Source organism: Hippocampus bargibanti, linkage group LG12 (assembly GCF_051943395.1).
Source record: "Hippocampus bargibanti isolate YZ-2025 linkage group LG12, ASM5194339v1, whole genome shotgun sequence".
NCBI lineage: Eukaryota > Metazoa > Chordata > Actinopteri > Syngnathiformes > Syngnathidae > Hippocampus > Hippocampus bargibanti.
Genome location: NC_142745.1, coordinates 18,983,544 through 19,007,500, shown reverse-complemented (window position 1 = coordinate 19,007,500; position 23,957 = coordinate 18,983,544). Strand labels below are relative to the sequence as shown.

Here is a 23,957-nt window from a genome sequence, read left to right as displayed (position 1 = left end):
TTGACATGCTAATATTAGCAACGTCAATGACATGCTAATATGCACATTTCACGGTAAGACCAGAGCATTGTCAGCAAACGGTGAGTATAGTTTTACTTTTTTGATTGTTGCTGTGCCGATGACCATTTTGTGTTTGGGGGCCTTTTACTGAGCGATTTGCTTGTTCTGTAGCCAAAAGGGGACATAAGTCTTCTTGTGCCGGACCCAAGCCCGGATAAATACAGAGGGTTGTGTTGAGCAAGGGCATCCGACGTAAAAGCTTGGCCAAAACAAACATGCGAATCAAACCTCTGAAGATGGAGGTTACTGATTCGCTGTGGCGACCCCTTGAAGGGAAAAGGCCGAAAGGAAAAGAAGAAGATTGGCGATAGTTGGGGCTCCAAGTGTTGGCATTTAATGCCTGACGATTTGCCGACTTTGAAGCCCAAAAATTCAGATTTGAACGTTTTAGCAACCCATTTGCGTTGATGTGAATAACACACCTAGCCATCTCTAAATGGAGCTTATTGAGCTGCAGTGTCATGACACGCTCAAGTCAAAATATGACTGTCGGTGCTGCCCAATTTCCACCTTACCTCCCTGACACGCTGTCGCAACCCTGCCCAAGCTGCGCAAATGCTCTCGATGTTCGGGAGCACATATCTGCTCGAGCAACTGTTTTCGATAATGAAGATGAACAAAACACCACATAGGCGTTGTCTCACTGATGAACACCTTCATTCAGTCCTGAGGATTTCCTCTGCGCAGACCCTGACCCTGACATGAAATGGATGCACTTGCATGTAAAAAGCGATGCCAAGAACGTGGCTTGGACCCCTGTGCATCATCAGAGTAAATGAACAGTGAAAAAAAACTACACTGGATAAATAGTATTTTATTTACTGATGGCATGGTCTGTTGAAAGTTGAAAGAGATATTTTTAGGTGTTGGCATTGATGGTCTGTGATGAAAATATTTTTAGGTTACAATTATAATGAATGAAATTAAAGCAATAGAAGCCTGATATATGTTTCAATTTTTGTTTTTATTATTTTCTTAAACCGGTTCTGGTTTCAGTATTTAATCAAAAAAATTATTGTAATACAGTGAGACCTTGACTTACGAACTTAATTGGTTCCCAGACAGAGTGTGTAAGGCGAAAAGTGTGTATCCCCCCAAAAAAATCCCATAGGAAACCATTAAAATGTGAATAATAGGTTCCCAGGTCTCCATAAAATATAATTTTCAACTAAATAAGCCTTAAAGGACAACCGACGTCTCCAGACAAGTTGTGTCCATAATTTGTAAAATGGCTTTAAATGACTTCTACTGGGCGTATTTTAATAAGATTCCACCGCATATAGCTATATGTTACGTTTTAAGACTCGCACTGAACATTCAGGAAGTCTTGTTTTTGAGTTGGTGACGAGTTCGGACGTGACGTCAGAAAAGGACCGCCTCCTCACCGTAAAAAAGACGCATTGTAGCGTTTTTCCATCACGTCAATGTATTTTGCTGTACTGTTTTTTTAAAACTGTCTTACACCCAAAAGCCGCCAGCAGAGGGAGGCAAACTCCATGGAAAGAATGTATCAGCCTGTGGAAACGAGCTGATTCATTCCTCACCGAAGCTGGTCACCATTTTTCTGCCTCTTCTTGGGTGAGACATTCCCCCCCGCCCGTTTGCCTCAAAATGGCCCAAATAAATTATTTAATCGATTGCAAACATGTATGCTTTGCTCATCAGGACTATTTGAATCATATTCATAACTGGATGTGCAACAAGAAAGCATATTCTCCGAATCTGAAGCCATTGTTTTGATTCACAAGCAATGCAAGACGTCTTGGCATGACGTCACGAAAGGAGGGGCGAGACTTTCTGAAAATGCCCAATTCACAGCTCAATTTTTTGCAGATTTTGGACACTTTAAGTCATTTTTATTGGTGTTTTGCATTTGACTAAAAATATCATACTGCATGTTTTGGGTATTTTAGATGCTATAAAACGTTTTTCTGGTGTCAGTTAAAAAACAAAAAAAGTGACGTTGGTTGTCCTTTAAAACTACACGCAACATACCTTATTCAATGTATAATAAATATGCTATTGTATTGTAATGAAATGGCTCTTAATTGACACTTGTTGCTTTCTGACTTGTAATATCTTACGAAACTGAGGCATCACATTATCATTCATTATGTTGATGATTCTAATAGCCTTTTCTGGATGAAACCGTTCAATAAAAGCCTGCACATCAACTCCCGAATGGCCTTCTTCTGCTTGTCCTCTTGAAGGCAAATCAAATCTTCTGTGTTGAGGACCTCATTATGGTCAGCAACAAGCTCCTCGATGTCATCTGCATCCACTTCGAGTCCCGTCGGTGCTGGCAGAGATTTTATTACAACAAAAGGAGCGAGTCCGATGATTCCACGGACGCGGAATAAAACGCGACAAAAGAAGGTGGGGGGGCTATCCATCCAGCACAGTCGCGATCCCGGAAAGCACCAAATTTATGCGATCGCGGCTAACAATCACCTCAGGAAAAGCAAACTCTTGGACTGGCCATCACAAGACACAGCGACACACACTCATTGAAATGAAATGAAATTGAAGTGTCTTCTTTAGCTGGCGGAGGTCGTGAGCGGCGGCCCCACCCCAGCTGTCAACTCGCACGTGACAAGTTCGGTGTCATTAGTCACGTGAAAGCATCGACTAAATAACACCTTTGTGTAAAGCTTTTAGGCGAAGGATGGTAGAAATTGTGGACGGCTCTTCATTTGTAGAATGGTCGTAGAAAGTTACTCTCAGGGAAGTGACACAGCGTGAGAGATGTGTCAGACTGAGATTCACATGACAACCGCGGTGTGCACATGTGACGCCACAAACGCAAACCTCTTTCGTGTTTCTCAATGATCTCCTTCTTCTCCTCGACGGTGATTATTAGGGGATCATCTTGCATTCATTTCCTAATAGTAAAATTATCTTCAAAAAGCTCCTCGGAGGCGATCGACGTTTGAATTCAGAGAGAGGGGTTGTGGAAAGGTGAGCCGGCTGGAGCGCTGTTCGTCGTGTGCTTCCGCCGAAGAACCGAAGATCACTCCACCAGATCCGAAGATCATTCCTCCAGCCGTGGTGGGTGTGTATCGCGAAAGGTAGTGCGTATTTCAAGGTTTAATTTTCATAAATTTGACGTTCGTAAACCGAAAAGTTCGTAAGGTAAGGTGGTCGTAAGCGGAGGTCTCACTGTATATTAGGATGGTTAATACAATAGTTTACTGTATCTTAAAGATTATAAAAACATTAACACATTAATAAAAAAATTGATCTGGCCGTCGACAATGTTCTTTTTTTTATTTTTTGCCCTCTGTGAATTAGAGTTTGACACCCCTGTGTTATATCATCTCCCAAATGCCCATAACAGTGGTGATGAGTGTGTGTTACTTCCAGGTTGAGTGAACGCTGGAGTGTCTGGCTGCCGCTGTTCACCAGCAGAAAAACCTATGCTCTGACTATAAAGTGTCCTTGAGAGTTTTGAAAGGCACTTATAATCGAAATGTATTATAATCATCAGAATCAGAAGGCCTTTAATAGACACACAACGTGGAAATTTGCAGTTTATTATTATTATTATTATTATTATTATTATTATTATTATTATTATTATTATTATTATTATATGTACAGTACTGTATTTGTAATTCTCGTTCTGTTTTATTCTGAAATTCCGGAAGTCACGCAAGGACTATTGCGCATGCCCACATCGGTGACTGCCCCACGTGAACGTGGTGTGGTTGGAGATATGTCTAAATCAAGTGCGTAGCATTTTGGCCTGGAATTTTGGCTCTTAAAATTAACAACTCGAAACGATTTCAAGTACAGTATATGTGGTGACATATTTCTTATTTATATTTTACAGAGCAAAAACGAGCTAAACGCCTTGCCTTTTTGGGGAAACGCAAGGTGCGTATTTTCTTGATATTTACTGTATCGTCGTTACCTTTTTAGTGTTGGCGCTTTGGTACTACCCATTATTTTCAGTCAATCCAAAACAAACTAGAAAATTGAGTCGATGTATGTATTTGTGTTCAATTCTTCGCACTTTTTGGTCAAATGTTGTCCGAGTCGCGAACAAACGACATTTAAAAATAGCAATGAAACTGAATTTCGGTACCCGAAACTTACTTTGAAAAAGCTTAACACATCTTGGGTATGTTCCCTGTACACAGAATAAAGATGGGAAAAATAGTGATGCCTCGACTGGCACATGTTTTAAGGAGCAGTCATCTGTGCAACAAGGCAAGGAACGAAAACAAGAAGAAATTCGAAAGCAAAGGGTACCTCTTTCGCCTTCACTCGAATATGAAGTTAAAGTGATATGTTTTAGATAGATACAGAACCCTGTTATAACTTTTTGTTCACCTGACTAAGCTCCAAGAACTCCAAGAAAGGCAGAAGATCTCCAGAGAACAACAGCTGGTCAAGAGGAGGAATTTGCAAAGTTTTCAAAATGACATTCTACAGAGACAGAGAGAGTTTGAGCGGAGGGTGAATACATTGCCGTTTCGTGGAGTCGCACCGCAATTTAGCATCATTGCTCAGGACTGGACATACTGTAACTGTTGATGGCCCTGCTTGTATGTTCACAGGAAACAGAGATGCAGAGTTTGGAAAAACATGTGCACTTTGAGAATGAGAGCTCAAGAAAAGCATATTACAGAGAATTTAAAAAGGTCCTTCTCCATTCTGCATCTATCATGCTATGTACACTACTGGGAAGCCCAATCCGGAGCTTTGATTATAGTATCGGGTGTAAATTGCTGGACTGATTCACTCATGAAAACATGTTAATTCCTGTCCTTGAAGGTAGTGGAGGCTGCAGATGTGATCTTGGAGGTTTTGGATGCACGTGACCCACTGGGGTGCAGATGTCCTCAGGTTGAGCAGGCAGTCATTCAAAGTGGAGCAAACAAAAAGCTTGTGTTGGTGCTCAATAAAATTGGTAGGTTTCACTCTGTCCATTTTGACAATGTTCTCCTCTCAGATGTTTAAAATGCTTGGGGGAATAGCTTGCTTGCACTTGTCTGACGTTTTATTCCATTTCTAGATTTAGTGTCAAAGGAAATTGTGGAGAAGTGGATCAAATATCTCAGAAATGAGTTTCCAACAGTTGCTTTCAAGGCGTCTACTCAACAGCAATCCAAAAACTTGGTACTATTTCTTTTTTATTTTGAAACAATATTTTGTTCAAACCATACACAGACAAAATAAAGAAGACCGCACACACACGCGCTTATCCACTCAAACACTACGGCACATGAGGTTTAAAATTAAAGATCCGCCCCCACGTGCTCTGGGATAAAATTATAAAATTGCGGCTTCTGCAATTAGGAAATCAAGTTTTATCAAATCATGTGCAACTATAAATCCAAAATCACCCTCTTGTTCATGACACCAATCTTCTTTTCCTTTCGGCTTTTCCATTCAAGGGGTAGCCACAGCGAATCAGTGTCCTCCATCTTCAGAGGTTTGATTCACATGTTTGTTTTAATACATTTCATTTCTAAGCGCCTTTCAAAACTCAAGGTCACTTTACAGTCACAGGATAAGTTTTCCTGTGGGTGAGCAGCGGCAGCCACACGCGCCAGCCTTCACTCAACCCGGAAGTAACTCAAATAGATAGTAAGCTAGCTAGCTAATAATAATACATTTAATACATGCCCATTTTATTCAGACCACTGTCCATATGTTGTTGAATCAGAATGAATTGTAAATCACAACAGGTGATTCCATTGCTCCAATTTGCATGAGCCACATTATCCATAAAAGGGAATTCAAAAATATGAAAGAAAAAAAACCTTATTATGATTAGACACCCACCCCACAAGTCTATCCTACATTTTGACCACTGATTGGTAAATTAATTCAAATGGGTGGATGGATGGATAGATGACTAGATAGATGGATGGATGGATGGATGGATAGCGAGATGCATGGCTAGATAGAGATTTGGCTAGATAGAGAGCAAAAGATGGAAGGATCAATCGACAGAGACAGATAGAGAGAAAGAGAGCAAAAGATGGATGGATAGACAGAGAGATAGATATAGAGAGACAGAGAAAGAGCAAAACATTGATGGATGGCTGGACAACGGAGAGAGAGATAGATTTAGAGAGGTCGAGAGAGCAAAAGATGGATGGACGGATGGAGAATTGCATTGTGTCACTCGTTTTGCCCTTTGACAGAAACGCAGTAACATATCAGTGACTCAAGCCCCCACCGAGCTCCTCAGCAGCAGTGTTTGCCTTGGTGCAGATTGCTTGATGAAGCTACTTGCTAACTACTGCCGTAACCTTGACATCAAGACAGCCATCACTGTGGGTGTCGTAGGTAAAGCAACGTTCATTTTTCCAAAATGAAGGCGGCCTGTTTTTTAATATATTTTGACTACTCGACCTGTGTTTTTCAGGTTTTCCAAATGTGGGAAAGAGCAGTTTGATCAACAGTTTAAAACGTGCCAGAGCGTGCAACGTTGGAGCAACTCCTGGTGTCACCAAGTAAGAATTCCCATCAATGATTGATTGACGTGTACTTTATGATAATTTCAACTTGATGACTTTAGTTATTAGTATCAAGAGTAAATAATCATAATTCATTTATTAGCGCCTTTCAAAACTCAAGGTCACTTTACAGTCACAGGATCATTTTTTTTCTGTGGGTGAGCAGCGGCAGCAACCCGCGGCAGCAACCCGCGCCAACGTTCACTCAAGCCAGAGATAACTCAAAAAGAATGAAAGCTAGCTAGCTGGCTAATAGATAGCTAATCGATAGCTAGCTAATATGTTTCCTGACTCAAATAGCTGGGAAGCTAGCTGTATAGCTAACATCCAGCTAGATAGATGGCTAATAGCTAGTTATCTAATAGCTAGCTATATTGTTATTATATAGATTAGTCCCACAAAGGGGAAATTTGCATTATTAGCTAGCTAGCTCCAATCCAAAAATACTCTCTCACAATCAAGAAAGTCAAAGTCTTGCCTGGGGAAAAAAAAATGTTGTTTGATACCCCCCCCCCCCCCCCCCCCTGATTAAAATAAAGTAAAACAACTTGTTTTAGGTACGCTACAGTGATCTATATTCCACTGTGATTGTTTCTGTCCAAAAAAAAAATTGCATTTTTGCTTTAAAATGTCCATCTGATTAAAATAAAGTAAAACAACTTGTTTTAGGTACGTTTAGGTACGTCTTTTTGCTAAAACTACAGTTTATAAATGTCATTAAGTTGTATTTTTATAACTCATAGAAGTGGTAGAATATATATTTTTCTCCATAACTGCCAAGTTTTAAGCAAAAAGAAGCATTAGCATGTATATTTCTACAGCTGGCAATTTTCTTTCCTAGTATTCAGTGACAGCCAATTTTGATTTCTGAGGAAAATCTGCCTGCATTCGATCGTTGATATTTGCTCATTTATAGTTTGAATCTTTTCTTGTGTTTTCTGTCCTTGTTTAGAATTTCAAAAGCTTTCCAATGGTACCTTACTCATTAAGATCTGCCAAAAATAAAGAAAGTAATGATAGTTTAAACCAGGCATCGGCAACGCGCGGCTCCGGAGCCGCATGTGGCTCTTTCACCCTCCTGCTGCGGTTCCCTGCGGATTTAGAAAATAAATAATGAGTATTTAATTCAATGTATATTATTTTTGTTCGTTCGTTTTTAAAATTTAATTCTATTTAATTAATTAATTATTTTTTGTATCTATTTTATTTAATTCTATTAATTTAAATTTTGAAGATTATGGTGATTATAAATAATACAAAATAAAACATATTCAATTTTTTTTGTCGCTCATAATATACGTCACAACCATCGACAGTGGACGTATATCCGGTCACAACCGCCAAATTGCGCACGATTTCTTGAAATTTTCGACCCCCAGGTCGGCCAACTATGGATAAATCTAAGAAAAGAAAAGTGTCTGAAGAAAACAGAAAGTTTAATGATACGTGGGCAGATTCGTTCGCCTTAAAAATACACATCGCCCACGCCTGACAGACGACAGTTTACAGTCCTGTTTGAAGATGAAGGTAACGTCATACAGCCCTGATGTGCAGAGGCTGTGCGCTGAGGTGCATGAGCAGAAATCACATTAACCAGGTGATAAATATTGTATTTGCCGTTTTGCAAATATTCTTTTTTTTTTCAAATAGACATTGAGTATTATATTTGAAAGTAATCTTCAACCCGTCTTTTTTTCGGAGTGTAAAATGTTTTTGTTGCGTGCAGAAACTGTAACAGTTCCTTGATTCATAAATGCAACACACTATGTTTGTTTATGCATATATAAAGGTAAAAAACGATGATGAAAAGATGCAGTGTTATAATAATAATAATACATTTAATTTATAAGCACCTTTCAAAACTCTCAAGGTCACTTTACAGTCACAGGATAAGTTTTTCTGTGGGTGAGCAGCGGCTGCCACACACGCCAGCGTTCACTCAACTTGTCTTCATTTTAAATGTCAAAAGGATTTTGTGGCTCCCAGTGTTTTCTTTTCTGTGGGAAATGGGTCCAAATGGCTCTTTGAGTCGTAAAGGTTGCCGACCCCTGGTTTAAACTGTAATAAAGAACAGATTTTCATTGTTTTAACTGTGTAATTACAGGCAGACAATCCCCTCATATTTCGAACATTAAAAATTCAATTATTTCCTTATTATTTGTCATAGAAGAATAATCTATACATCATTTGAAAGCTATTTAAATGCACTTTAATATAGTATTAGAAAATGTGTGATGAATTATTATTGAAATTTTTTGTCACATCCCTACTGATTTTTAATAAAATAAAGTTCTGATTGTCCAATATGGATACTAACGTCAGAGAAACTGCTATCAGCCATGCTCGTTTGCCCGTTCTCTCCCTCCTCGAAGAGAAAAATGTCATCGGATGTTTTGCATATCCCTCATCTACCAAGCTGCATTACTCATAGATAAAAATATCTGAAAGGAAAACTAATGTATTTCCTTCCTTTAGGTGCCTTCAAGAAGTTCACTTGGACAAACACATTAAGCTTCTTGATTGTCCTGGCATCGTCATGGCAACGTCATCAAGTGACGCTGCCATGATTCTGCGGAATTGTGTGAAAATCGAACAGTTGGTTGATCCAATTCCTCCTGTCGAAGCCATCCTGCGGCGTTGCAACAAGGCACAAGTACGTCGTTTGCGTTCCTACGCTTTACGCGCAAACGAAAACCCGACTTTGAAGTGGTCACAGCTATAAACATTTGGATACATTTTGATGGATGTGCAGATCCTTCAGCACTACGGAGTACCCGACTTTCACACATCTCTGGAGTTCTTGGCCTTGCTCGCGCGGCGTCAAGGAAAACTGAGAAAAGGCGGGCTGCCTGACACTGACAAAGCAGCAAAGAGCATCTTAATGGACTGGACGGGGTGGGTCCAATGAATGATTTTTGATCCCTTGAAAATGTGAAGCGACACAATTTTTGATTCGAGTGTTCTTTAAGGGGAAGGATTAGCTATTTCACTCATCCACCTGAGACACACACACTTCCCACGCATGTCAGCGCTGAAATTGTGACAGAGATGGGTAAAGCTTTTGACTGGGATGAGCTTGAAAATGGAAATCGGGAAATTCTTGCAGGTAGTTTCCTCCTCTTTGCCTCAATCTTCCCTGTTTAATTTGCATCGGTAATTTTACAAAATTCTTCGATTAAGAATAATATATGCATACTCAACTGTATTTAGAGAGTACGACCTTTGCTGTACAGTAAGTATTCTGTCTTAAGAAATCGCATTTGCGGTACCAAAATTTTCCTTCTAACAGAATTTCCTTATGACTTTGACATCTGTGCTCTACTTAAGTATGACATGAGCAGTGCCACTTTCATAAATGGTTTTGCGTGGGTGCAATGTCATGTTTCAGATTCTTCTTTTTCTGATGTGCAAATGGAATTCTGCATGGAAACCATGGGAATGACAAACGGCAACCAAGATCAAGATTCCTCTCACCAAGAAGTGGCAGGGGAGTCAGTAGAATTGAAAGATGAAGCTGAATTGATGGATGATGATCAGGATCCAGAGGTATTATGAAGTGTAATCCTCGAACTGGCAAAAATTACAAATTTGATGTGTGTGTGCGGAATGCGGTTTGAACTTTATTGATTGTCTATCTTTCCATTATAAACCTTGCCCAATAAAAGTTAGTTTATCTATCTAACAGTTTGGACCAATGACAGTGGAGATAAAATCTCAGAAGCTCAAAAGCATTTTGCCTAAAAGTGAACCTGCATCCAAGGCTCCGGATTTGAAGGAAATTGTCAGTGTAGATCCTTTACATCAAGGCCAGGCGCTTTTGGCTGCCGGCAAGAAGCGGAGGAAGCGACAAAAAAGAGCTGGTTTGTGTCTAAACTTTCAATATATTGTTTTTACGTGTACTTCAAACTTCATTTTTTTTCTTCCTTTTTTTACAGACAAGCTTGCTACCAAATTATCAGACACCTTGATATCTGCAATGGATTTCGCATTTTGTGACAGCAGATGAAAACAAATAAATACTCACACATTGGTATATTTTTGTCCTTTTTAATTCTTTCCCCAAAAAAATCCTGCTATTCTTTTGAACACTTCAGTGCTGTCTTTGACACCGAAAATATACTTTTAACGTGGTGGATAAATTTGTGGTGACATCAATTTATACACATTCATCACATTCAAAACCAGAGTTGTGTGTCTATTTAAATTCCTGGCTAAAGATAGGTAGCAAAGTTGAAAATTGCCCTTATTCCTTAAAGAAACGTTGGAACACTGCGATTGAACTCGAAACCTCGACTTTTAACTTATCTTTCATTTTTGTTATTGTTTTGACTTCAAGTGGCTGTCGTGACAGTGACTGCCTTTACAGCAGCTCCTAGATTTTCTACTTATTCTTTTTACTTTTCTATTCCTTTCATAATTGTGCTGCTGTGAAACAGGAATTTCTCCAATGTGAGACAAAACGAGTCGTTCATCCACACGTATGCAAATAATAGGTTGATGCGATTACAGGTTGATTTGGTTTCAGTCATAACACCGGCCCCTTACCCAAGGGAAACCTAAATCTACAATTGGGCCCACGATTAAAAGGAAACACGGCACCCTGCTTGAGTAAATAACGTGATCACCTTCCCATCGTCAACAAGTTCCGGGTAAGAAGTGGGACGATGACCTCAGCGCGTCAGCTCGAGGTAAACAACGTTGGTCCCGGTGACGGCTACTCCTGTTGCAGCTTATTCGAGTCAGCGACGAGATAAAATGCCCCCAAAACAGCTGAGGACCTCTTGGATTCATGGCTGTGATCCCGTCTAACATTTTGGTTCTGACAGTATGTTTTCAATTGATATTTCTACTTTAACCGCGTTAAACCGCGACCGGTTTCGACAATCGTGCTTAGTTGACTAGCTAAGCCAACTAGCGTATTAAAATAAAACACCACCTTAGTAATATTGCAAAATGACCAAAGCTCCGAATTATAACATGTATTTGTTGATTGGCAACTTCTGGATAGCACAAAAATATTATCCTTAACACGGTCATCGCCTTTTTATTAAATGAAGTTGGAATTAGGCCCTCCGACATTTAGTTGTCAAACCACGACGACTAATGTGCGACAAGGCGAGTCATATGTAATGCACTACAGCACATAAAAATACGGTAATCGGTGACCGCAGAGTTCACCGGAGTTGTGAGCGTTGTTTCACTTGTAAGCCATGCACATGCATCAGTTAAATGAAATTGGGAAATAGAAAGAACACATTGGTATTAATGCCAACCATTATATATTCTGAACGTATTCATCTGGAATGTACAATTCATTTGAAATCACCCGAATCATACTGGTTCCTTCAAATTACCGCACTTTCCCATGTATAAGGGGCCCATAAACCTTGATTTTCTTCTAAAGATGACCCTGCACCTTATACGGCGTTACGCTTTATATGTGAAGTCATATTGAGCCACAGCAGGTCTCACAACTACTGTCTGCAGCTACCGACCCCATTTCAGAATCATAATCAGAAAACCTTTATTCGCCCCACAATTGGTAAATTTGCAGCCCACAGCAGCAATTGGCCGTGGGGGGTGAAAGGATAGAAAAACAGGATATTCTAAGCATCGTAAAATAAAAATGTCAACTGTATGCTGTAAATGTGCAAAACCGTTTCATTAAAAAACTGTAAATAGTGCAAGTATCAAGAAAGGCATATTGATATATGTAGCTGGATTGCATCAACCCATATTTACAGTACACATGTCCAGTTTTTTTTTCTTCACATGTGATTATTGAGAATTGCGAAACCTGACAGCAGTCGGTAGGAACGAGCGGCGGAACCTCTTCTTCTTGCAGCGTGGGTATAACAGTCTCTGGCTGAAGGAGCTACCCAGTGCTGTCAGGGTGGGCAGAAGGAGTGCGTGGTCCATGTTGGGATCTATAAAATGTAACCCCAGCCTCTACCGTAGCGCCGTATAATTTTGTGTGTGTTACGTTTTTAAACATGTCATTCATTGAAGGTTCGCCTTATATATGGAAAAAGCTTGAAAATACATCATTCATTGGAGGTGGACCTTATAGTCTGGTGCACCTTATACACCGGAAAATACAGTCGTCATTTTTTTGTAGGCTACGATTTGAAATGAATTTGTTTCAGTCGCAGCTGTAGACGTAGTCTGGCATACACCAGTATAAACATTTTGAGAAATATTTGTAAGACAAATATTAAAAGTGTAGGCACAATTTTCGGACCCATTTCCTAGGGCCGTTTGAATCATGGGCCCATAGGGGCCAATATTGCCATCCCTGGCACTTAACCCAAGTTCTCTTTTGTTCTGTTTGCAGCGTCACATTTTGATCTCGACTGTTGTCCTCAGCCATGTCGTCGCGCGTGTTGCTTCGGCAGCAGCTTATGCGAGAGCAAGCTCAGGAGCAGGAGAGACGAGAGGCCCAGCAACAGGCCTCCACCTCTCAGCTCCGGCCCACTGACTCCACTCCCGCCATCTCTGTCTTACTGCCTCCAAATGCTGCCCGCCCGCCTCCAGCGCAGGTGCCCGTGGAGGTGTTGAAAGTAAGCCCGTCCTCCACCGTGTCACCCATCTGCCGTCGTTGTTCGTCCGCGTTTGTGGGAAAGAGACGTGAACGGCTGCTTTGACTGACGCAGGTGCAGACCCACCTCGAGAACCCCACCAAGTATCACATCCAGCAGGCGCAGAGGCAACAGGTGAAGCAGTACCTCTCCACCACTCTGAGTAACAATGCCATTACTCAGACGCTTGGTGTATCGCCTGTGCCACAGTGCAGCTCCGCCCCCGAAGTTACCCACACTGCCAGCAGCGCGCCCAACAGCCCGATGGCCCTACTTAACATTGGTTCCAACAAGGAGGAAGTATGCCCATGTCCTGTTCGTTTTATTTTTAACCGCGGTTTTCTCATGCAGCGGATGACGGATTCTTGCCGAGAGTTGTCTCTCTGTGAACTTGCAGTGCCTTTTTTGGAGAAGTCTGAAATCAAGACTTCAGCTCACTTTGTAGTTAAAGGACAACTGACACCACCGGACAAGTTGTGTCCATAATTTGTAAAATCACTTCAAATGACTTCTACTGAGCGCATTTTACAAAGATTCCACAGCATATAGCTATATTTTACATTTTAACACTCACGCTGAATATTCAGGAAGTCTTGTTTTCGAATTGATGACGATGCCTGAAGTGACGTCACGTCTGCAACGCCCCCGACCAAGTATGCGACACACAATGCATCTTGGGTACTTTGTTTGGTCTGAAAACATCGTGTTGATCCGTGTTGATGGCTAAATTAGAAGGAAAACACAAATAACGCGATGGTGAATCGTTGTGTGTCGTAGCCAATTGCGCTAACATGCATAAAGAATATGTAAATTTACACAAATTCCCAGCGGACAAATCAACCCATTTCCAACAGAGCTTGTGCGCCATCTTGTGCATTTTCTGGGCGCTACATTGGAGTCCAGGCGGCTCGAATTGATACAGAAGGACTTCTTTAATCGATTGCAAACATTTATGCTTTCCTCTTGAGAACTATTTGAATGATATTCATAGCTGGATGAGTCACAAGAAAGCATCGTCTCTGAATTCTCTGAAGCCATTGTTTTGATTCTGGAGCAAGGCAGTTTGTGAAGGAATATCCTGGCGTGACGTCACGAACAAGGGGGCGGGACTTTCTGAATCTCCCCAGTTTCGACCTCATTTTGTGGCAGTTTTGACACTAAGTCATTTTTATTGGTGTTTTGCAATTGACTAAAAATATCAGCCTGCGTGTTTTGGGTATTTTAGATGCTATAAAACATTTTTCTGATGTCAGTTAGGAAACAAAAAATGGTGTCGGTTGTCCTCTAATGATTTGGTTTGTTTTGCAAGGGGTGTGGCCCCAGGTCCCACTTAAATGTTGCATGCCTTTTATCTTCATGTACTTGTTGGCCTAGTGTCACAATAGGATGTTAAATATTGCACCTGCACAGTAACCGTGACACTTCTTCGCTTGCACGTCTGCGACATGAGGCTGCCTTACAGCTTGTTGAATTGTGTTTATTTTATGACGGAGTGCTTTTGGATCTAGTCCTTGTCGATCAAAGGTGTCAAAGTCATTTTTTGCCGTGGGGCACGTAGTTAGGATTTCCTCTCAGGGGTCGTTATGAATTTGGGGAGGTCGTTAGAATGCTTTATCCTCTCCACATATTACATCTAGAGCGCACAACAAATTAATGATTAATGAATAGATAGTTTTCAAATTTGAAGTAAAAAATAATGACTGTTATTGTGGTTTACATGGAAAAATTTGAAATTTTGGTTCGGACTTTAGCAAGCGTTATGGCACTTGACATGCTTGATTTGCTTTCGCGGGCCAGATTTGGCCCCAGGGCCTTGACTTTGACATCAGTGTTGTAGAATATATTATCCGGCATTAAAAACCTGGACAAAAATTGCGCTACATGTATCCTGTAATCTACTCTTTCTAGATTGAAGACGTTATCGATGACATAATTAGTCTGGAATCCAGTTTTAATGACGACATCATTACATTGATTGACTCAGGTCTTCAGTTACCAAATACGGTAAGAAAAGAAACCTCTCTGCTTCCTTGACCGTATTTTAATTTGACTCTTCAAATATTTCTACGCTTGTTTTTCACCTTTGTGGTTTTTTTCCCCCTCGAATGGTGCGTCTTTTTTCTCTGGTGGAATCCCGAAGCAGGAATAGCTCTCGGAGTAGATATACAAGTGGAAGCATTTGACACTTACTCACCATTTGTCACAAATGTGCCGCCTGGGCGGGGTTACCCATAAGGACAAACATCAAAAAGTCAACCAATGTGTTGAGTGCTCATTAAGACGCCACCGGGTTTACAGGCACAAAGGAATTGCTCACCTTTTTTTGCGCTTAACGGAAAATGAGGATTATGGTGATGTTGGAAGAAAGAAAAAAGACGCACAGCGAGGTAAAACCGCTTTGCAATATTTGAAAAAGAACAGTGTAGGATTTTATTTTCTTTTTTTAACTACATGTGGCAAACCTTAGATCAAAGGTGTCAAAGTAATTGTATGCTGTTACGATTTCTTCTCGAGGGCTGTTATAAATTCGGTAGAATTGGGGAAGCCATTAGAATGTTTAATCCCCATACGTCAAAGTCAGCTTTATTGTCAAATATGCTAATATGCATGACATACAGCACAGATGAAATTAATGTCCTCTCGGACCCAGCGTGCAAGACACTTAAAATGTGGCTAAAAAAGACAGACAATTGACAACAGACAATACATGTAATTTCTGAATGTAAAGTGAGGTAGTGTCATATGTAAAGTGATGTAGTGTAGTAATGCAAAAACAAACAAGGTTGAAGTGAGGTCTTGCAGGAACAAAAGCAGATTAATTGAAAAGCGGAAAAAAATTGAGTTCAGGATGATAGTGTAGCATGTAGCGTGTACTCAGAGTTCGGTGAGTGTGGCAGTGGGAAGGGGCAGAGTGGGCAGGGCTGGGAGGGATTTGAGTCTCCTGACATATTCCATATAGAGTGCAAATTAAATTAATGAATGACTAGTTTTCAAATTTGAAGTAAAAAATAATGTTAGAGTGGTTTACATACGACAATTTGAAATTTTGGTTCAGACTTCAGTCTGAATTTCACAAGTTGGATTTGCTTTCACGGGCCCAATAAAATGATGTGGCGGGCCAGATTTGGCCCCTCTGCCTCAAATTTGACACCTGTCCCTTAGATGAGACCAACATGTACGCGTGCCACCTTATTGTGTACCGCAATGATGTTGGGCAGAACATCTGTTGGGCTGTTTGATTAAATCGTGTGACCGGGGAGGTGCTTACTTTCAGAATTTCAACAAGAATGAGGAAGTTGTTTTTTTACACATTCGTCACATTGTGCTTGAGCTCGGCCGTCGGCATGCGTTCCAGCCGCTCTACCAATTTTTTTATTTAATTTAGCTTCCAGGAAATCTACTGGATGTGTATCACAGCCCTGGAATGGCAGCGCCCACTCTCACTGTCAGCAACTCCTGCCCCGCTGATCTTCCAAATATAAAAAGGGAAATTACTGGTACGAGAAAATCGGTGCAATCTTCTCGTATGTATAGCGGAACTTCAACAGTATCATAGGATCTGCAGTCATTTCATAAAAAAAAATGTTTTTTGTCTTTCAGATGTCGATACCAAAGCTTTTATGAAGGAGCGGCAAAAGAAAGACAACCACAACCTGAGTATGCTGACATTTTTGGTCTCCAAACAATGTAAAATCATCATGATTATTTCTTTGCCTGTTTGTTTGTTTTAAAAAGTTGAGAGGAGACGGCGATTTAATATCAACGACCGTATAAAGGAGCTTGGTACCCTGATACCCAAGTCAAGTGACCCGTGAGTGCCGCCTTGTTTTTGGAGTACTCGTAGCACACTAACTCATCATGTTTGTGAGCCAAATCTCTGCAACATCAGTCCGTTAAAACAATTTTCTCTTGTGTTTACACCTCTGCGCTCATCACAGTGAGATGCGCTGGAATAAAGGCACCATACTCAAGGCCTCGGTGGATTACATCCGCAAGTTACAGAAGGAGCAACAACGAGCTAAGGATGTGGAACTGCGGCAAAAAAATTTGGAGCAAGCCAACCACAGCTTAATGATGCGCATTCAGGTTGGTGTTTTTGCTGTTCGTTGAAATCGGTTGAATTTGTGACACCACATTTGGCAGTTCAGTCAAACCTGGATTTTTGACCATGCAGTGATACCTCGGTTTACGAACCCCTTGGCTTACGAATATTTCGGTTTACGAACGTTAAATTTCTGAAAATTTTTCCTTGGCATACACACTATTTTTCGGGATACACACGGAGCTGCCACAATGAGTGATGTGTCGTTCACGAACGAGCCCGTTCTTCTAACAACAAAATGGCACCCGGCTTGTTTTGGTCCTCTATTCCCCGCCCCCAGTCTTTGGTTAAAGCCACGTGATTGGTCAAGAACGCAGCAGTGTGGGGGGTTTAAACATTAAATAGATGAGCAGACGACAGAGAGAATGCGAGAAACTGGATAGAAAACAGTGAAATTTGGACTTGTTTCAACTTTGATAGTTCAAAGGCAGAGTGTAGACTGCAAGGTTAAAATATCCCATCAATCAGGCTCCACAAATAACCCACACAAGCGATCTATACACTTGATGCAAAAAGCTATCAACCCAGCTAAACAGAACACAATTGATGAGTAACTAGGTAAAATTATCGCAGAGAAAGCACCTACAAGGGATCATTTCTCAAGATGGTGAAAGAAGAAGGCTACGTTCCTCATCAAGTGTTTAATGCTGATGAAACCGGCTACTCCATTCCATCAAGCCATCAACGATCATAACAAAGGTAAATAAAATGACTTTATTATACTGTACAGTTTATCGATGAAAAGGTTTCTTCAGCCGTCATCTGTACTTCTTTGAAGGTGTCGGACGTTTCGCTTCGCTGCTTCTTCTCCAAGAAACTTCGTCAGCAAACTAAAGTCTTACTGGTAGTTTAGGCCATATATATATATATCTCCCTACTGTCCAGACATGGCGGTGCCGGACTCTGCTATGATAGGTCTCTGCCCTCAGGTTGGGGGGAGCTGAGTACTACTCGCTGCAGCCCCACTGATAGTTCCTATTGTACTGACTAACGACTAGCCTGATTGCCTCACTTCGACCGATATCACCTCATCAGTATTACTAATTCTATGTTGCCTAAGCAGGCTATTATATGAACGATCCAAATTGAACCTCACCCCACCAAACCGGTTTAATGAAGGATTTAGTTGTTTGATGAAAATCGCTTCTTTTACTCCCCTTTCAAACCATCTATGTTATTTCGCTAAGATTTTAACCTCATTGTCGTCAAATGAGTGGTTGTTAGCTTTTAGGTGCATATAAGAAGTACAGATGACGGCTGAAGAAACCTTTTCATCGATGGACCACTCCTGTACGACTGAGAGCTTACACAGACTGTACAGTTAATTTTTTTTATTACAGTCCTTATGAAATGTGACTCTCTTCCAAACAGCAATTCCCCCCTCCAACCTTCTCCACACCATTTCTTGTAGCCATCAACGTCATCACAAATGTAAATAAAATGACTTTATTATAAAGTACAGTGTATTTCTTTCATTACAGTACAATAGCACATATATTATACATACGAACGTATATTTAGTGTAGTTTTAAGGCTTGCTTAGTAGAAAATCATGTTTTATGAGGACCTGGGAACGGATTACTCTCATTTTAATGGTTTCCTATGGGACATTAATGTTTGGGATACACACTTTTCGCCTTACACACTCTGTCTGGGAACCAATTAAGTTCGTCAGTCAAGGTATCACTGTAATCCGTTCCAGAAAGTTGTTTGAAAATTGAAACATTTCCCATGTTAATCAATGAAATCAATGTCTTCTTTTTTATCGTGATTGAACAATAATAATAATAATAATAGTACATTTCATTCATAAGCACCTTTCAAAACTCTCAAGGTCACTTTACAGTCACTGGCTACGTTTTTCTGTGGGTGAGCAGCGGCAGCCACACGCGCCAGCATTCACTCAACCCGGAATAACTCAAATAAATAAAAAGCTAGCTAGCTATTATATAGTTTATAGATAGCCAGCCAGTTAGCTAAAAGATATCTTTGTAACATACGCTCAGTAGAAGTCATCAAACACCTTGACACATGCGACCGAGAATAATGTCCGATTTGCGGAGATCTCAGCTAGATTCAACAACACTAATGTGTCAATCTTAATGAGACGCAACACAAGGAAATGACGTATAAGGGAGCGGAGGGGAGTCGAGTGGCGCATTCAGGTGTGCTCATTTTGGTTGAGAACCTATTTTTGGTTGTAAACCCAGACATAAAAAACACAAAATTTTTGTTCGAAAACCCAATTGGTCAAGAACCGAGACGTTTGAAAACCCAGGTTTAACTGTACTTTGGTTCTGGATCCTGGAAGCTGGATTCAATCTTCATGGAAAAAAGGGAGTGGCAATGATCAATGTTTTTATTCCTTCATCGAGATCGTCACCCAAAGGTTCTCACAATTTAGCAACTACTTCTCCTATGTTTTGCCATTTTGACGTTGCATACAAGACTACCGTATTTCCTGGTGTACAAGGTGCAGCCAAAAGCCTTGATTTTCTTGAAAAGATGACCCTGCGTCTTTTATGCCGCTGCGCCTTATATGTGAAGCCACAACAGGTCTCACAACTGCCATCCGCAGCCACCGACTCAATTTCACTGTTGTCTTGCGCAACCCTAGCCTCTATTATATATACCTTAGAATTTGGTGTGCCTTATATTTGGAAAACTTTTAGATCTTTCTATATTATATTTGGGAAACATTTTTCATTCATTGATGGTGCGCCTTATAGTCTGGTGTGCCTTATATGGAAAAAAAGTTTTAAAATACGCCATTTGTTTGGGGTGCGCCTTATACAACTGTGCACCTTATACCAGTGTCTGAAACAATGTTTACCCGGACGCCCGGGGCGTGCAAGTCTTACGCCCAACGTAGAAGTTGGCCGTACAACTTACAAAACGTCTCTGCCCAGGTGACCGATAACTTCAAAAAAAACAAAAAAACTAAGATTTTTTTTTTTCAAATCAAACGTTTGCGTTATTCAATAAAGCAAACGTTTCAACAAAGATTTCGAAATTTGAATACATTATTCCGATTTCGAAATATTTGTTCGGCTTGGAAATTTTGGAATTTCGGTTCGTTTGGCAATTTGCATACTCGGCACGGCAGCCAATCAGAAGCCTGCATTTTCCAAAATAGATGCACAGAACCTCAGCCTCAGAAGTAAGATTCAAAAGAAGCTAACAAAATTTATGACGCTACAAAACGTGAACGTACATTATCCCGTGACTGTAAAGTGTCTTTGAGAGTTTTGAAAGGCGCTTAGAAATTAAATGTATTATTATTAGAAGCATCGTGGAAAGAGGAGTTCAGGTGGCTTGTAGCAGACGACGCAACGCAAACATTGCATTGTGCAACATGACAAGAAGTTTATGGACAAACGACAACTGAAGCAAAATCATCAGCAAGGGATATTTACCACAAATTAAGCAAGGGAGCTTTTGTGGAAGGTCCATCCTTAATTTAAAAAAATCCTTAATGTTGTAAGAATGGGGTTTTTTTTTTTTTGCGATTCGTCGTCTTATTGTGTTTCAAGTTGTGAAAAACGGGGCAGGCAACTTTATGGCTGGTCAGGCAACGTTTTGTTGTCTGCCCTGGTGTCCGGTAACTTTTTGACATGAGTTTCAGACACTGCTAATACACCTGAAAATACGGTAGTTGGTTAAAATCTGACGACTTTGGTGATGTTCGCAGGAGTTGGAAATACAGGCACGTGTCCACGGCCTCTCTTCCAACGCCGTCGGCATCTCCTCCGGCCCAGGCGCCAGTCCCGCCCTTCTGCAGCAGCACCGACAAACGCTTCCAAACGGCCAGTCCCTCCACCCCGGCGCAGAGGTCACGTCTGGGCATAACCTGCTGGGTCTGGGTGCGGCAGCGGCTATTGGTCAGCCTTTGCCCACCGCCTTCCTCTCCCCGCCTTCGTCGGAGTCTCCCGTCGGAGTCGCCATCAGCATCCCTTTGGAATTGGGCACTTTGAGCTTTGCTGAGTTGGAAGAGACCTCCGCTTCAGCGCTTTACCCCGACGTGGGTTTGGGGGACATTCTCATGGACGAAGGGTGCGCCCTGTCTCCAGAGACGGCAGCCGAGCCCCTCTTTTCTCCTTTGTCACCGGGTGCCTCCAAAAGCAGTAGCCGTAGGAGTAGCCTTGAAATGGAGGAGGACTTGTGATGCTCACCTAGAGAAGCAAGAAACCGAATGTCAGCTTGCGGTCTGTCGCTCACGTGAGGTGAGTCTGTCAGTAGTAGGACTGTTTTCAAGTATCTCGTTAGATTGAAACTAACCTGTCCTTGTCCCGCTACGCTTAAATGTTATTGATTCCATTTGGAGGTGGTTGAGTTATTACCCGGATGTCTTGGGTGTGTCTAAGTGCAATAGTATTAAAATGGAATATTGTACACTTACTTAATGGACAACCGACACATTGTAGTTACGGTTTCCCTTCGGGGACCGTTGTGAATTTAGGGAAACCATTAGAATGTTTCATCCCCTCCACATATTACATACAGAGCGCGCAACAAATTAATGAAGAACTAGTTTTCAAATCACAAGTCAATAATTATGACTGTTGTAATTTACATGGGACAATTTGAAAATTTGCTTCAGGCTTTAGCAAGCATAATGGAATTTCAAAAGTTTGATTTGCTTTTGCGGGCCGAATAAAATGTTGTGGCGGGCCAGATTTGGCCACCAGGCCTTGACTTTGACACCTGTGACTGAGAGGGATGCTTACATCTATATTAACATTCTTATATATGTTATAAGATTTAAGAGTAATATAAATTTTGGATTGCATTTATGAAGTTATACAGAGGGAAATATTTTTTATGACCTTCATAATGTGGAAAACCCCAATAGATGCAGGGATGCTTTTTAATTTTAATTTATTATTTTATTCCCCCCGACAGGAATCAGAGGTTTCACACTTTTCCTTATTGTGATGGGGGCTTTGAGGGGGTGACGAAAGGGATATGCTTAATATACTTAAAGTGAATTAGTACATTGTGAAATTGTTTTTTCCCCCTTATGGCGTACATAAGAATATTCGATTTTTCAGCAATTAATTGCACCTTATGTTCTTGCAGTCTATGCATTTTTCTGAGAGATCTGTTCGACGACAAAGACACACAGTGGGCGCACGTTTTTTTTAATGGATAGCTGCTCCTGTTGCTGCTGCTGCTAGTTAGCCAAAGCAGGACTTCTTAAGTGTAACTGCAGTGCAAAACACAAATCACTGTTCGATTTTACGTTTCCGCATCACGACAAAACCAAGAGATCAGTTTGATTATTTTACAGTCACTGCTGTTATTTTTGATACTTGGATAAGTGTGTTGTTTGTTTTTTGTGACTAATATTTGTGTTTGGGATTTGTCTTCTCCAATAACCTTTGGTGATCACTGGCTGATTTTTACCAGAGTTTTTTTCCATTTTGTGGAGGTACACAGAGTATGTCCCATGAGCTATGAATTCATTAAGTTCCAAGTCATTTTTTTGTAACAAACCACTATTTTGCAGGTGTACCATGAAGTACCGATCAATTTCATAAAAGGCATTTACTTCATCAAATGCATCATGCAACTCATTTCAGGAATGTGTAATTTCCCATGCATGTTTTGTCCAATAATGATGATGTGTTATTTGAGAATTTGCTTCAAAATTTACTAGTCGTACATTTGGATTCATGCTTTTCTTTGTGTTACATTAAACCGTGAACTGAAGCAATGTGCTTAATGTTGAAGGCACGTTGACAAATGCGATTGGTTGTCCTCTATCTGCAACTGCTCCTAGGCAAAAAATAAAGGGGAAATTAATTAGCTTATTTAAAGGACAACCGACACAATTTTTTTGTTTGTTTCTTAACTGACATCAGAAAAACGTTTTATAGCATCTAAAATACCCAAAAACACGCAGGCTGATATTTTTAGTCAAATGCAAAACGGCAATAGAAATGACTAAAAGTGTCCCAAAACCACTTCAAAATGACCTCGGAAATGGCGAGTTTCAGAAGGTCCCCCCCCTTGTTCGTGACATCACGCCTTGCTCTAGAATCAAAACAATGGCTTCAGATTCGGAGAAGATGCTTTCTTGTTACTCATCCAGTTATGAATATGATTCTAATAGTTATGAAGAGGAAAGCATAAATGTTTGCAATCGATTAAAGAAGTCCTTCTGTCTTTTCTCCAAAATGCATTGTGTGTCGCTTTCTCGGTCAGGGGCGTTCCTGACGTGATGTCACATCAGGAATCGTCACCAACTCGTAAACAAGACTTCCGGAATATTCAGCGTCGGAATATTCAGTGTGAGTCTTAAAACGTAAAATATAGCTATATGCCGTGGAATGTTTGTAAAATACGCTCAGTAGAAGTCATTTGAAGTCATTTTACAAATTATGGACACAACTTGTCCGGGGGTGTCGGTTGTCCTTTAATTACTATGCAGTTCTAAAATTAAGCACCAATTTGTTTTTTTCCTGCTCCGACTGCTTTGCAAAACTTGAAACACATCCAACCTTTCACAAATGTATGAACATTCTATGTCCCTTGTCAAATGTCATTGTTTTGGGGGTCATGTTCAAAGAAATGCCTTTATGCAAATTTCAACAAATAAACTCTTCTTTCAGGTGTTTAAGTGTGATTGTCTGTGTGCTACCATAGTTAATGGAAGAACATTTGTGAGATTTCCATGGCTCGACCCAGACACTGTCACTTGGAAACACAGTTCACAAATACTGAAGTCACATTTGCTAAAGC

At 40.7% G+C, this 23,957-nt stretch overlaps 3 protein-coding genes across 5 annotated transcripts in view; all 3 read left to right on the top strand.

The window, feature by feature from the left end:
* The window catches only part of LOC148890810 (red-sensitive opsin-like), a 9,297-nt gene extending 5,865 nt beyond the window's left edge, over positions 1 to 3,432 (top strand). Inside the window, 1 exon segment of the mRNA XM_089010707.1 lies at positions 3,352 to 3,432. Coding sequence (XP_088866833.1) covers positions 3,352 to 3,432 — 81 coding nt within the window.
* Positions 3,433 to 3,727: 295 nt separating this feature from the next.
* Positions 3,728 to 10,620, top strand: gnl3l (G protein nucleolar 3 like). The gene is made up of 15 exons (XM_089010573.1): positions 3,728 to 3,788; positions 3,893 to 3,936; positions 4,203 to 4,310; positions 4,405 to 4,521; positions 4,623 to 4,706; positions 4,840 to 4,975; positions 5,081 to 5,184; positions 6,219 to 6,363; positions 6,443 to 6,530; positions 9,009 to 9,186; positions 9,286 to 9,428; positions 9,503 to 9,639; positions 9,922 to 10,079; positions 10,219 to 10,393; positions 10,469 to 10,620. Exons 1-15 carry the CDS (start codon positions 3,728 to 3,730, stop codon positions 10,537 to 10,539), a joined length of 1,749 nt encoding a protein of 582 aa, XP_088866699.1. The 3' UTR covers positions 10,540 to 10,620.
* Positions 10,621 to 11,087: 467 nt separating this feature from the next.
* Positions 11,088 to 23,831, top strand: tfe3b (transcription factor binding to IGHM enhancer 3b). 3 transcript variants are annotated; one of them, XM_089010576.1, is made up of 10 exons: positions 11,088 to 11,358; positions 12,868 to 13,093; positions 13,187 to 13,246; positions 13,322 to 13,411; positions 15,020 to 15,115; positions 16,497 to 16,635; positions 16,712 to 16,768; positions 16,847 to 16,922; positions 17,050 to 17,197; positions 20,905 to 23,831. In XM_089010576.1, exons 2-10 carry the CDS (start codon positions 12,902 to 12,904, stop codon positions 21,376 to 21,378), a joined length of 1,332 nt encoding a protein of 443 aa, XP_088866702.1. In that variant the 5' UTR covers positions 11,088 to 11,358; positions 12,868 to 12,901; the 3' UTR covers positions 21,379 to 23,831. The 3 variants fall into 3 exon arrangements, with proteins under 3 accessions (XP_088866702.1, XP_088866700.1, XP_088866701.1); XM_089010574.1 differs by having other exon boundaries at positions 11,093 to 11,358; positions 13,187 to 13,411; XM_089010575.1 differs by having other exon boundaries at positions 11,186 to 11,358; positions 13,187 to 13,411; positions 16,497 to 16,608.
* The last annotated feature ends 126 nt before the right edge of the window (positions 23,832 to 23,957 follow it).